This window comes from Gadus morhua, chromosome 21 (genome assembly GCF_902167405.1).
Source record: "Gadus morhua chromosome 21, gadMor3.0, whole genome shotgun sequence".
NCBI lineage: Eukaryota > Metazoa > Chordata > Actinopteri > Gadiformes > Gadidae > Gadus > Gadus morhua.
The window spans coordinates 9,569,008-9,583,643 of record NC_044068.1 but is presented as its reverse complement, the minus strand read 5'-3'; the positions used below and the strand labels follow the sequence as shown (position 1 = coordinate 9,583,643).

The 14,636-nt window shown below is 45.1% G+C and overlaps 2 protein-coding genes across 5 annotated transcripts in view; both read right to left on the bottom strand.

The window, feature by feature from the left end:
• Window positions 1–2,227, bottom strand: part of si:dkey-71h2.2 (low density lipoprotein receptor adapter protein 1) — a 36,589-nt gene extending 34,362 nt beyond the window's left edge. For all 3 annotated transcript variants that reach the window (XM_030346096.1, XM_030346097.1, XM_030346095.1), the window contains exon 1: window positions 41–2,227. The gene's annotated coding sequence lies outside the window, so the exon portion shown is untranslated. The remainder of the gene's footprint in view (window positions 1–40) is intronic.
• si:ch211-278j3.3 (E3 ubiquitin-protein ligase RNF19B) overlaps window positions 1–14,636 on the bottom strand; it is a 28,732-nt gene that overhangs the window by 10,448 nt on the left and 3,648 nt on the right. Inside the window, exons 2-10 of one of the 2 annotated variants that reach the window (XR_003974373.1) lie at window positions 13,591–14,287; window positions 12,001–12,521; window positions 10,069–10,274; window positions 8,708–8,855; window positions 6,628–6,790; window positions 6,096–6,210; window positions 3,840–3,971; window positions 3,142–3,415; window positions 2,339–2,892 (exon numbers count right to left, since the gene is read on the bottom strand). Coding sequence is in view for 1 of the 2 variants with exons in the window: in XM_030346067.1 (XP_030201927.1) it covers window positions 2,553–2,892; window positions 3,142–3,415; window positions 3,840–3,971; window positions 6,096–6,210; window positions 6,628–6,790; window positions 8,708–8,855; window positions 10,069–10,274; window positions 12,001–12,521; window positions 13,591–13,743 (2,052 nt within the window). In the remaining variant the exon portion in view is untranslated. Of the gene's footprint in view, window positions 1–2,245; window positions 2,893–3,141; window positions 3,416–3,839; window positions 3,972–6,095; window positions 6,211–6,627; window positions 6,791–8,707; window positions 8,856–10,068; window positions 10,275–12,000; window positions 12,522–13,590; window positions 14,288–14,636 lie in introns of those variants that run through there. The other variant, XM_030346067.1, reaches the window with a different exon arrangement.

The following is a 14,636-nucleotide window of genomic DNA, read 5'->3' as shown; positions in this document are numbered from 1 at the left end:
CAGATTTCGGAACGTTAAAAGAAAGAACAAGTGTCCTTACTATGGGCAATCAGTGTCCCTCCCTCCGGAATATCGCACGGGCAAACACAACGAACATCGCACGCTTCTACTTTTGCAGCACCACACTGACTGCCCATCTACAGAGGGCGTGTCATCCTAAAATAGACCCGCCCTCTTCAATGGCGTACACGCCCCCATCCGTGGTGACCACACCGTTTTATATTGTGGCTCAAGGGTCGAATATTTTGTCATTTAACATAACTTTGGCAATTAACTACTAAACTAATGAACTGCTAAATACAGTTCAAGAAGATGAGGCTCATTTTAAGAAAAAGGGCCCCATTTTATCATTTGTACTGAAGTAATAATGTTAAATTAGATAAGCCAGACAAATTTGTTTTTAATGTGATTGTTTGCTCTGTATAGATTGTTTGAAGATAACGCTATTTAATAATTATTATTAAGGATTGGCAGAATTCTTTGTTAATACATTGTCAGGACATTGGAAAATTAATAGAACAGGAACAATTACCTGTATACTTGCGCCCCCTGCTGTTTAAATAAGTCACTACTTGCGCGGCGCCTTAATGGAATCTCATGAAAGAAGGTTGCAGAGAAAATGGTATACTATACAGTATAACTAAATCAAGGACACATTGACGTCTTCCATCATGAATCCTTACACACATTGACGCATAGAAAAATGCAACAGGAGAATTCTGTCATTCACGTGACACATAACACATGGCAATCATCCTTCATGGTGAAATCTTTATTTCAGCACATCTCTGTCTGTTGAGATCATTTCACACACAGGAAGCTTAACAAATCATGTGTTTTCCCATGATTCCACTAGCAGGGGGTTATACAGAATAGCCTGGAATGGCATGCTGCTGTTGTAGTAGTAGTATTAGAAGTACTAGTTCGGTGCTCCGTGAGTATTTAAGAGGTTTTTTCTTTAGATTTTTGCACTTTTAGGTACTGCTAGCAGGGTTAGCCTACTACTTGTGTCTGCTTTATGTTTCTGTTTGTGCGTGTGTCTGTGTGTCTTTGTGTACGTGTGCTGCATATATGGGTCAACCTGGATACACAGCAAGTAAATCATGCAGCTGTTTTGTTTGAACAAAAGTTTGCAGCTCTTGGTGCATCTAACTTCAGTAATATACTGCAATGGGTTTTGCGCTTTTTGACCCACAGGAAAAAGGAGAAAGCAAATCCTGTCTCCCAGAATTAAAAAAAGAAAGAAAACCAAATGGACACTGCTGTGGGTCTCTTTCCGGGAACACTGGAAATAGATTCATAGCGCCATAGTCAAAACTCTGGCCTTCTCCCCGTGTGTGGAAGACGTTGGACCTGGATAAGAGACCCGATCGTGATGTTTCATGAACACAAAAGCCATCACGTCCCCTCCTACCAACAGTCACCATCCGACAATGATACAGAACTCTCTTTAAATAATGCTTATGGAGCCATAACTGTCTGTGAGTGTATGGCATGGCTCAATGTTTGATATATATGTATATATAAATATGCTAAAGGGACGCTAGGATATGCACTCATTGTTATCTCCCAACAATACTGTGAGAACTGGCAGTTCACCCTTTCTAACTGTTTGACCTTTCACTGACCTTGGGTGCGTACCAGTGGATTCTCATAGGTCTTATTATGGGATGCATTCAGATCAAACCAAACAATACATCGGTTTATATGTCCTCATGTGATTTGAAACGTGTTGTCGTGATGAGTTTAATGAACATTCCCGTCATGCTTTCGGTCGACTCACTTCCCATTTGGCCTGTTTTTAATCAATTCAGTAGGGTTGGGATGGCAACAGGGATGAGGATGACATAGCGCGAGGAGCAGAGATTAAATGGATTAGTATTATGGGATGCCGGGTAAGGTAGTACCTTTTTAAAAGAGCGCACATTAGGAAATAAATCGACAACAGGCGTATACCCACTGCACTAGTCTGCTTACATGCTTTCAGGGATATCTTTTTAATGTCATGTTCCACGTTCTTCCTGCAGAGGTTCGGCAGACGCCCATGAAGTCACTGCCCAGTTCTCCCCTCTGTCCAATTACACACACACACACGCACGCACACACACACACACGCACGCACACGCACGCACACACACGAACACACGCTCGTAAACACATGCAAATACACGCTCACATGGACACTCTCGCAGTCTCACACACGCACCCACACGCACACACACACACACACACACACGCACACGCACACGCACACGCACACGCACACACACACACACACACACACAGACAAAAACACACACGCATGCTCATAAACACATGGAGACTCACACACACAGACACACACACACACAAATGCTCAAGCTCCTCCTTCACACTTTCCTCTCCTTCATAGGCCAAGGATAAAAAAGGCAACGGGTGGGATGGCCGATGCTACGTGCTCCTCTCAGGCCACGCCAGGCTGGGTTACACCGGTCCAGTGGTAGCCACAAAGACCCTTTGTTTCTCTGCAAAAAACCCAGTCGGGTATTCAACCCTGTGGGGTTGTGACGCCCTCACACTGCGTCAAGCTCAAAGACGGGGCAAAAAGTCCCCTCAGTCTCCCCTGCCTCCAACTTCTTGACTCCTCCTCCTCCTTCGTCTCCTCCTCCTCCTCCTCCTCCTCCTCCTCCTCCTCCTCCTCCTCCTCCACTTCCTCCCCTGCCTCCTCCAGCTCCTTTCTTGTCTGCAGGTTCTGAGGCACACGGGTAGTCCTGGGACAGCGACTGGGGCCGGGAGTGTCCCAGGGACTCCACGGAGAGGCTGTGGCCAGACAGCACGCTGCTCAGGCTGGTCTGGCGCGCCCCCCTGGGGTGGGTCTCAATCTCCACCCGCACCTTAATACTGGTCCCATCTCTGTGGGGGGGGGGAGAATTAGGGTTTAGGGTTAAGGTGTTGGGTTTAGGGGGTAGGGGTTAAGGAGAAGTGTTCAGGGTTCAAGGTTTAGGATTTAGGGTTCAGGGTTACACATAATTGTTTGGTTCACATGAAATATTACTAGCACTATCTAAACAGGCAAACTGTTCCTTGGATTATTATTGGCTGTGTAAATACAGTTGAACTTGCAGATTATACTCGAGAGGAGACTGAAGAAGCAAATCTTACCTTAAGGAGAAGGCTTGAGTGTCGCTCAGCTTGCCATCGGGCACCACAACCACCTCGCATTCTGATTGGCTAGCCTTCTGCAAGTATCCAGGACTTTCCGTGGCTTCCTCCAATCCTGTGCAGGTATTCACCTCGGGTGGTGCCGTGCTCGTACTAGGGAGCACACCCACTTCCTGTACACTGACTTTAACTTCCTGCAAGTGGGTGTTGCCAGGATTTCCCGGATTGTTTTGACCCGTCCAGTGGTCACTGACTACGTGAGAGAACAGAAGATCTTCAAGGGAAGTTGAAAGGCAGATCAGATCAGGCCGACACATCACATTGCATTAATCACATAATGCTGAACACGCTTAAAGGTGACATTTTATACCGCAATGTGTGAGTGTGATTAGCCGTTACAAGTCGTTTTGAAAATCCGCCTCTTTGGACATCACAAGTGGGCGTGTCCACCTAGATGCGTGCTGGATAGATCAGTCTACCAGCCTACCCGGTGGACTGTAGCGAACGTTGCTCATCTATCCGTCGTACATCGAGTTGGACAGGCCCTCTTGTGATGTCACAAGAGGCACATTTTCAAAACGGCTTGTAACGGCTAATCACGCTCACACCTGATATAATAATATATATAATATATCCCCTTGAAGAAGACATTGGAGGAGCTGAGCTGGGCTACAAGGTGTGTGGGGCGCTGTACTCACAGCTAGCTAGGTCCTCCAGCTGGATCTTGTGTGAGTCGGGGGGGTCACCCTGAGGGCGGCACCAGCCGTTCCTACAAAGGGACATGGGGACCACCCCGTAGACATACGTCAGCATGAGGGGCACCCCCATACCTGGAAGGAAACACACGCGGTCAGCAACAGGGCTGGCACAACGGCATGGTTGAATACTTTATTCTGATTGGTCGAAAACGTTCCATGGGTCTGCGTTATTTTTCCGGATTAACAGTTAAGAATCCATACAAGATGAACTATCGACGAGTTGCAGCTTTGACGCATAAAAACTCAAAGCGCTGTGGAAGATTATAAAATTAGAGCTGATTAGGTTGATGAAAATAACGTTATAGTTTAAGGTAACTCATACGAAATCGTTGTTCCAACTGTGGTATCAGGGGAATATACAGCTCCTGGGTGTCTCGTTGTTAATCCATATGATGCATCCAACACACAGCACTCACAACAGAAGGCCCCCCCAACGGAACATCTTAAACTTCAAAGCATCATTCTATACTAACCAAAATGTCTCTCACTGATCTGTCACCAGTTAGATTGTTGATGTCGTTTATATATCCCGGGTTGGGAATTCGGGAAATCAGTCTAAATTGAATCAGAACTCCTTGAAATTGATATTATGATGTTGTAGTAGGGAATGACATTTCTACATTGATATAATATCAGTGGAAAAGTGTTAAAGAATGAAAATAATGTCTGTGCTTTACACACTTCCGAGAGAGAGCGATCCCAGAGGAACTTCTCTTCTTTCCACTTTCCACTCTCATAACCTTCACCAATTTATTATCAGCAAAACTCACACGACCAGGTCTCACACTATCCCTCCCACCACCCACCTCCCTGGGATTGGATGGCTTGTGAATGAGCTGGGAATGTGGGAACACAGTGTAGTATACAGACCAAACAAACAAAAAGAGCTCATTAAGGCCGCTGGAGCTGGGGCGAAAGGCTGGGGCAACTATCTGAGGGCGACAAAAGAACAAGACACAGGACGAGGTGTGTGTGTGTGTCTGTGTATGAGTATGTGTGTGTGTGTTTGTGTGTGTGTGTGTGTGTGTGTGTACGCACTATTGTGTGTGGGCGCAATTGTGTGTGTGTGTGTGTGTGTGTGTGTGTGTGTGTGTGTGTGTGTGTGTGTGTGTGTGTGTGTGCGTGTGTGTGTCTGTGTGTGTGTGTGTGTGTGTGTGTGTGTGTGTGTGTGTTTGGTTGAGAGGTGGGGGGTTCATACAGACGCAAGGTCTCTCTCACCCCATGTCTGTTTACGAATAGTGGCCCATCACTGCAGCCATCGTTTAGTATCGCAAAGCATTGGTAATAAGGGCTGGATTAAATACCGGTAATAACTAATAAAACCCACCCACCATAAGCACTAACATCCCCACAATGTGGCCTGCAGACGAAAAACGAACGAAAAAAACGAACGAAAAAAGACGAAAACGGCAACAACCAGACATGTTTAATAAAATCATGTTCACATTTTGTGAAGCTAAGAAGATTATACAGTGTGTGTGTGTGTGTATGTGAAAGTGTATGTGATTGTTTGTATGTCTGTGTCTGTGTGCCTGCTTGTCTGTGTGTGTGTGTGTGTGTGTGTGTGTGTGTGTGTGTGTGTGTGTGTGTGTGTGTGTGTGTGTGTGTGTGTGTGTGTGTGTGTGTGTGTGTGTGTCTCTGTGTGTGTGTGTGTGTGTGTGTGTGTGTGTGTGTGTGTGTGTGTGTGTGTGTGTGTGTGTGTGTGTGTGTGTGTGTGTGTGTGTGTGTGTGTGTGTGTGTGTGCACAGATGGAGCGCGGTCAGTGGTAGCTGAACTTGGCCCGCTGCAGGGTGATTACTCCTGAGAGGTACTTTCTTTGGTTCATCTACAAAACCCCTGACTCATCTCTTCTCAGAGCCTGGAGCATCCCTTCATCCTCCCAGCTAGACACTAGGCTAATGGCTAGCTCGGAGTGCCCCGTCCACCTCCCTGCTAGATGCTAGGCTAACGGCTAACTCTGAGTGCCCCTGCCACCTCCAGCTAGCCACTAGACACATGACCATATTTTGTTATATATTTTCTATATATTCATACTATGTCATTAACGAGGGGGGGGGGGGGGCTTTCTCCCCAGACTGTCTTCTACATAGACATTCGGGTTCAGAACCTTCCAGCTGAAAGTTGACCAAAAAGCTAACCCATAGCTATAGCAACATAATTCATTAGGTTAACGCTGTTGCTATGTATTTCTCTTACCCACGGTGATGGCTGCTATGACCGGCGACACAAACACTGACATCATCACTCCACTTGCCACGGTCAAATAATGCTTACTTCCTGAGATGTTGTTTTTTTTACAGCGACCATGAACCTGGAGAAAATAACATAAAAATATAGATATTTCATCATTCAGGTTTATTATTTATACAATGAAGTCTAATAAGGCTTATTGAGATGAAGTTTACAAGTTTTTAAGTTTTGGTTAATAACATTAAATACAAAACCTATATCAAATAGGTAAATCAAAACCTACCTACAAACATATTTAAACACTGTTCCACAACAAATCAATCCAACCTCATGTCCCACACTTTTCGTGAAAAACTACAATACAGAGTGCAACATAACGATGAAAAATCAGACCAATAGGGACCCATTGGAATGGTCAATTTACAACAAAGCATGCACTGCATGTTTACTAAAAAGTGTCAAATGTCAATCATGCGTGAATGTCTACTGGACCGTCTACTGTCTACCAGACAGTGAGACAGCTCCAGACAGCTTGTACCTTGCGGCCCATGTAGATGGGTATGCCCACTATGATGACTGGTATGGCTATCCCTGCGATCAGGGAGATGACCACTGGCGCCCCCAGCAGCATGCCCACCTGCCAGAGGACCTTACGTGTCTGGGACCAAGGCTTCTTCCCCCAGAAGGTACAGCCTGAGGGACTGAGAGAGAGACAGACGGAGGAGGAGGAGGAGGAGGAGGAGGAGGAGGAGGAGGAGGAGGAGGAGGAGGAGGAGAAGAAGAAGAAGAAGAAGAAGAAGAAGAAGAAGAAGAAGAAGAAGAAGAAGAAGAAGAAGAAGAAGAAGAAGAAGAAGAAGAAGAAGAGAGAGAGATGGAGGGGGGAGATAGAGAGAGAGTGGGAGAGAGTGAACGAGGGAAAGAGATGGAGAATAAGTTGGAGGGAAAGGGAGATGGAGAGAAGTTTAACGTCCATGTGTACAAATACGAAGAAACAGGCACAATTAAACCAGTTTTAATCAAGAATCGAAAAGTTAAAGTGAGATGAGGGTGAAAATCGCAGCTCGTGAACAGCACCCTTGGGCCAAATTATCTGGCTGGCCTACATAAGAAAATATCTAACCCATAGTCCTTGTCTTCCACTGTGTGATCTCATCCACATATGACCTGTTAAGCTTTTTCCATCTGCTTGCTTGATCATGGATTCCCTAGACTTAATGTCACTTTGAGACCCTAGTTAAGTGTTCAGAATAATGCTTCTGTACTGCTCTGCTTCCTGCCTCTCAGATGGCAGATTTACTGTTTACATCTACGCTTCATGGAGATAAAAAGAGCCCTCAGGACATTTGTGGTAATCTATAGGGCACAGCTCTCCTTCTAATGTACTAGCAACTGTTGGGCCGTGTGTCTCCATTCATGGCTTGGTAACATAAAAGCATAAAACATAACAACCAAAAGTAAAATTGTGAATGTAAAGATTTTTTTAATGTTTGTTAATTCGTATGTTTGAACCATTTTTATTCAAAGTAAGTCAAAAAATCGTAGGAAGGTGAAAAATAGATGTAATCTTTTAAATGCTATCTATTATGTTATTCATCATTTATAAATGTCACCTTTTCATCAGCTAATATTAAGAAATTGCAGGCTAAAACGTGAAAAGTGATTCCAAATGAGCAAACCTTTCACCTATTCACTTTCACCTTTTCAGATGTTTTTAGATTTTACATCGGTAGACATTTATTTTTTTATGAGCTACTTCTGCTCACAAAGACAATCATCTCCAAAAGCTTGAGTTACAATTGCTGCTGCAGCATGGAAATGTTGGGTCCGACAGAGCAAATTAATTGATTAGTCAGCAGAAGCTCTTGTGTCCATGACTGGAAAAATCAATGTGTGTCTAGCTGAACCCGGTCGCTTTGAAGCCATGCGGTTTGATAAAAGATTACATAGACATGATGAATCGCTAAAAGGCTCTTTGTGAAGCCATCACACAGTGCCAACCTTCATCCGTTTGGGAATTTGATGTTTAATATGATTAATTTAATGTAAACACCTGCATTCTGTATGTATTGCATGCTATCTGGGTTTCTTGGTTCTGAGAAAAACATTGAATATCTGCCTTTCAAGAAGCCCAGGTTACAGAAAATTTCCATGGGTAAGACTAAATAAGATGGCTAGATTAGCTTGTCGTCAATGAGGAAATCTGTCTTTTACAAAATATATATTAATAAAATTGAAATGATTTATTGCCCATTTAAACCACTCAGTAGGTTTGATGGGCACTATATTAATAACTTTACCTTGCCTTTTCTGATATATCTTTGTCTTTTAATGGATTTATGAGTGATTGGGAGTTCTGCTGTTTATCTGTTTATGTTAACAGGCTCTGGGAGCAACAACAACAGCAACTTCTCCTTAATGGAGGACATCGAAGACATCCATCTGAGTCCTGCTGACACAAGTACGGCCAGAGCCATGGATATCTTAGGTAGTGCAGGTCGGTGACCTACTACATTAAACAGCCAGCAGCACTGATACCTGAGGTAGCGCACTGATACCTGAGATAGTGCACGTGACTCATACCTGAGGGAGTGCACGTCGCTGATCTCCTGAACTGGTACCTGAGGTAGTGCACGTCGGTGATCTCCTGCATGCACAGCCAGCAGAACTGGCAGGCGCACACGGTGCAGTTCATGCGGTTGCAGCTGCCATCGTTGGTCTTCATGATGTAAGCGCCGCAGCGCGGGCACGCCTTGATCTCCTCCGCATCTATGGCAACCGACGGGGGAGGAGGGAGGGGGAGGGAGACATGTGCTTTTACATTATGGTTCAACACTTAGCTTTTGGTTTACATGCTATGTCTTTACCGGTGTTTTTATTCTTTGTATGTAAACATGTTCTGACTATTATTTTACACTATTATTTTAATTTTTATTTCCCTCTTTTGTCTTTTAGTGATTCTGAATGGCGTTTATGTTTCAAGGAGGCTTTATAAATACATTTGCCTTGCCTTAGTTAGACAGTGGGGCATACTGTATGTGAATGAAAATGAAAGGCAGCTTTGAATTGTACAAACTTCCTTCCTACAATATAATTCCTTATAGTCTGTATGTGAATAATAAAGGAGCCACTTTGTGAATGGGAGGACTAGAGAGGGTTCCACCATGAATGTAGGAACAGGGTCATCTTTCAGCTTTATTCTCCGGCACATTGATTGAAAAAGGAGTAGCATCGGTCGCTGATGGCAATGACATGGTTGAGTCCTAGGTGTCTGCCACAGCACAAGCTAGTAGACTGATATTTAAGATAATAATAGGTACATTGTAAAAAAAGAATAAGAAAATGTCTCTTTCCTGTGTGTCTTTACTTTCCCGACTATAAAGGCCTGTGAAACTGATTAAAGAATAGATTATGAATGCGCAACTAACTAATAATAATATAGTCCAACTTGCAATGATTTTTTAATTACAATAGCGGACAGGGTGTGAACCTAAATATAGGCATACATACGTATGCCTATATCTTTTATAAAACGTATAGTTCCGGTCCTTGATTTTGATTGTCTCAAAGCCATTTTAAAATACTCTCATAAAAACACACACCTGTTACCACATAATAATTAATTGTTCAATTAATTGTTAGCATTAAAACGCCAACAATTTCAAAGCCTGTGTTGCTTAGCAACCTCTTAGCAACCGTTTTAGTAACTATAGTGAGTTACTGTAAACCACGTCCTCCGCTACTACCCTAGTACATCATGTCTGCCCTTATAATTCATAGATTCAAATAACTTCCAATTTCTATCCCACACCACTTGAAACCGTCTGATATGATCTAAATCTGCCTTGACATGTAACACGTTGTGCCGGCGTGAACCTCTTTAGGTTGGATATTTCCTGCCTCGTTTGTCCACTGCCTTCTCCTCCTTGAACTTGCACGGCCCTCTTTGACATTTTGACAACAATTCAGTGTGAAGGGCTACCTCCGCTGGGGTCCTCGTTGAACACGTAGAGCGTGGAGCCGTCATGGCCGCCCGACGTGTGGCGGGCGCGCTGGCGCCTGGCCTGGTCACACGTCTGGTCGGGGTGCCACAGCTGGCGGCAGTGGTAGCAGAACTCTGTGTCGCATCCCTCGCGGCCGCAGCTCAGCTTTGGACACTCGGCGCATCCGTAGGCGATCACCGCGTAGCTGCGGACGGGCGTGGAGGGAGCAGCGGTGGGAGGTCAGAATCGCTGGCGTATGTTTGGGCTGGTTCTGGTGTCACATGGGTCAGGACTTCCGTGACCTCAGACTGAAGGGTAACCCCTCCAGTGCACTGTGCTCACGTTGATTAGAGAGAACTGATATGTTTTTTGTTTTTTTTCTAAATGTCGCTCAAACAATCGACTGCATTCACATTGATAAATAATTAATACACACAAACAAACAAACAAACACACAAGAAGTATTTACCGTAACACCAAGAAAAACAACACATTCTAGATTATTCGGAGAGCCAACGTAATCCGTGGCTAAGCTTCTGTCACTAAGACCTCGAGGAATGTGTGTTAGAGACATATTGGGGCTGTGATTTAGTAGCTTACGCAACACACAGACACTTCAAACGCTGTGCGTGTATGTGTGTGTGTGTATGTGTGCGTCTCAAATCAAGACCCAAACTAAGACCTGATGGCATGCATTCTAATTCAGATTTTAATAATTTAGAAGCATAAGGTAAAAACAAGGTAACAAATAAACAAAAAAAAGTACTGCGCTGTGATCGTTTTTTAGGTACACACGATGAGTGACACGTTGGAGGTCTTTGTATATTTAGTCAGCTGTTGCTTCAGATGGATTAGCATATATGCTAATCCATCTGATGATGTCATGCATTTTGTAGTCCAAGCCTATATATAGGCTTGGACTACAAAATGCATGACATCATCATGAGTACTGAGGAGCAGGGGAGACAGCCAGTCTACTGTTCCCGACTCCAAACTGTCTCGCACACACACACATACACAATAACACAAAGATGCACAGACACACAAACACACACCCTCAAACACAGATGCACGGACACACACACACACACAGCATCGCAAACATGACACATAGTCAATAATGTTAAACCGTACATGCGTCCAAAACACACACAAACGCACGCACACCCACACACACACATACACAAACACACACACACACACACACATACACACACACACACACATACATACACACATGCACACATTCAAACACACCCACAGATATTGGAGTTTCCAGTCATGCTGATGATCGCACACTATCTCTTATTACGGCCTCTTATTATCAGCACATCAGTATAATCTCAGAACAAAGCTTCCATATTATCAAAGTTTTTCCCTCCACAGCCTTCAATATAGTGCTGTATTTGTGTCTCAAGTTCTCATAGATATTTGTGGATTTCTTAATTTATTTAAATGCATATTTATCGTCCATGTGTGTGCTTCTTACGTGAAAGCCAAGATTAATGGTCCTGCTTCAAGATGATTGAAATTATAGGGTAGGGATCGTAAATTAACTATGAATAATTGATGAGGCGCTTTTACAGGCAACTCACAGGTAGGGTGAGTGAATATTAACTAGTTATAGGCTGCGGACATTGTGGAGGGAAGGAAACCCAGAACCTTTAATATCTCATCTCAAGTGAAGAACCCATGCTGCTTTCAAGCTCTTGACCAGATGCCAAATAGCACTATCCTTGTCACGAGGGCGTAGCTAAAAATCCTTGCAGACCTTTCATTGTCAAATGCAATCCTTAGGAAGCTAACGATCGGACACAACTGCTCCGACATCGGATAGCATGACGCAATAACAAACATCATAAGCATTGTTAAAGCTCTTCTGATCCTTCAGAACCGGATCGATCCGGCCTACGGTTCTGCGAGGGGCTCACCTGCAGTCGGGCGCCGGGCACCAGCGGGTGTCGGGGTCGTTGGCCAGGAAGCGCCTCAGCTGGTACTCCTCAAAGCGCTCCAGCAGCGCCCGGTCGTCGAGGACGGCGCGCACGTCCGACGGCGCCAGCGGCTCGGCGCACTGCGGGCAGGCGATGCCCACGCGGCTCTCTGAGATCTCGATGCGCAGGTACTGCCGCAGGCAGTCGGAGCAGGCCCGGTGCGAGCAGGACGAGAGGCGGGGGAAGTGGCGGCGCGGCTGGCTGAGCAGGCACAGCGGGCACTCCTCCAGCTGCTCGTCCAGAAGCTGCTCCTGGCCGGAGGAGGACAGGGACAGGACGTCGGCCGAGCCGCCGCCGCCGCCGTCGACGTCCACCCCGGCGCCGCCGTCTGAGCAGCACTCCCCCGCGGGGCACGCTTCCTCGCCGCTCCCATCGTCGACTTTTGTATCGACTCTCACGTCTGCTCCATCCGTCACCGGAACGCCGAGTTCAACGGCGGTGCTTGTTGAGAGGTTCTCCTCCTTCAAAACAAAAGCGTAATTTGAACATCTACAAATCATAAGAAAACACCTCATGCAATGCTTACTTAGCTTTAGCCAAAACTATAGCCAAGCATATAGTATCTTTGGTATTGACTCCACAAAACTTTTGCTTTAATTGTATAGAGGGAGTGAGTAAAATAAGGAAAACAGACAAGTCGTACAATAACAGCTAGCTAAGCTGAGTGCAAAGGGGGACATGTAGTTAGTTGCTACTCTGTTTCTTGGCAACAGAATTGGTATAAATTGCTCTGTAATTAGGACCAACACTCTAATGGATGGGAGCTAGGCTGCTGTATGGGAGGAATCGTGCTGGAGGCCTGCATGCTAACAATGTACCGGTTAATCATCTACAAATTGCCCCAGACGTTACAGAACCATCACGCAAGAGGACCACTTGTTTTTCATTTTTTCGAAAACTTAAAAGTTATCCTGGTATACACTCAGTGCACTATTGTGTGGAAATATTTTAAAACACAGTAATATCTGCCAAAGGAAGAAAATACCAAAATACACCTGGTTGCCAGAAAGGGGAAAAAATGAACTTTCTTATGTAGTTCACAGCCCACATTTCTTAGGAGATTCCTCGCATATTTGATCCTCCTCCTCCTAGAAAGTAATAGTAAGTTCTGTCTTTCCCTCTGTACTCATTCTACTTCATTGTTTGCCAATCCTGGGATTGCCTGAAATGCAAATGGGTTCGCAAGAGATTTCTGGCTTATATACCAAAGATATCTGAAGGTACATTTTTGTATTCAAAGGTTTTGAACAATAAAGGTCCCTTGCGTGCAAAACCACCTGTCTAATGATTAACATCCACGAGAAAACTACAACTACTACCTTCTTCCCTCAGACATCGATATTACAAGCATATTCAGTTTCATATTCCCGGTTCAAAACGGGAGCAAAAGCTCAACATTGCACGAATTTGGTGTCGCAAGAACTTATAGCGAGGTCAAAGCCAAAAGAAAGTGTGTGTGAACCAGTGCTTTAGTCAATATCCCTTCACCAACCAACAACACTACTACACAATGATAAAAGCCAGGCCTACCAGCTGTGGATGGTCGCTGGGTGTGAGGGTGATGACCACCTCGTCCTTTGGCCAGACTTCCGCAGGCTTCTCTGGCCCGGGCTCTGGCTTGGGCTTCCGGCTGAAGAAGTTAAGGAAGCTAAGGTGCCCCGTCTGCTGCTTGGGTCTCCTCATGGTCTGGAGCGGGGGCCCGGGATGCTGTGGTGAGGCGGTTCTGAGACCATGAACACAAGGCCACCATGTGTGTGTGTGTGTGTGTGTGTCTGATGCCGCCTGTGTTGTCAAGTGTGTTTGATTGTGTGTGTTTATCTCGGTGTCTTCTGCCACATATTCTTCTCCAAGTTTGTGTTTGTGTGTATGCGTGTTACTGTTTGGTTGTGTGGCCGTGTGTGTGGCCGTGTCAACTCAACCTTGGCACAGCTCAGCGTTGGATGACGGACGTCGGCTGTGCCGTACAAGGGAGGGCGAGCGAGAGAGAAAGAGAGAGAGAGACGACCGCGAGGAGGAGAACATCTCCGGAGAGCAATTGGAGTCTCGTTTAGGTGTTTGTCCTCTTCTTCTTCTTCTTCTTCTCCTTCTTCTCCCTCTCTCTTTTTGTCTCTTGCTCTTCCTCCCCCGCCTTCACCAAACGTCTCTCAAGTCGTCCAAAGTGCTAGGCCGAGAGATGGCACCTCTTCCTCACTGGTCTCTGACGGGTTAGCAGTGTCTTTGCCCGCAACTGAAAAAAAATAATATATATGTTACAGCTCGTTACAGATTGGGGTTTCACTTGCCAAACTGCAAGAGACATTATTGCGTTATACACAATAGGCTAAATGAAATACCATTTAGGAATGTTTCACTGTAGGATACTAGTCAAAGAAACGTAGAACATTTGGAAAACATTTATCTTGAATGTTGAAAGTGGCCAATGGAACATGAAAGGACCCCTGCACTCTTAACATTCTGCCATGGATCTATTATACAGCTTGATGCAAACTAAAGAGAATTGCAGCAAATTGAGATCCACGTCATTCGGGAGAGGGTAGGGGGTTAGCCATCTTGCCTACAGGTAAGGGTGGACATGG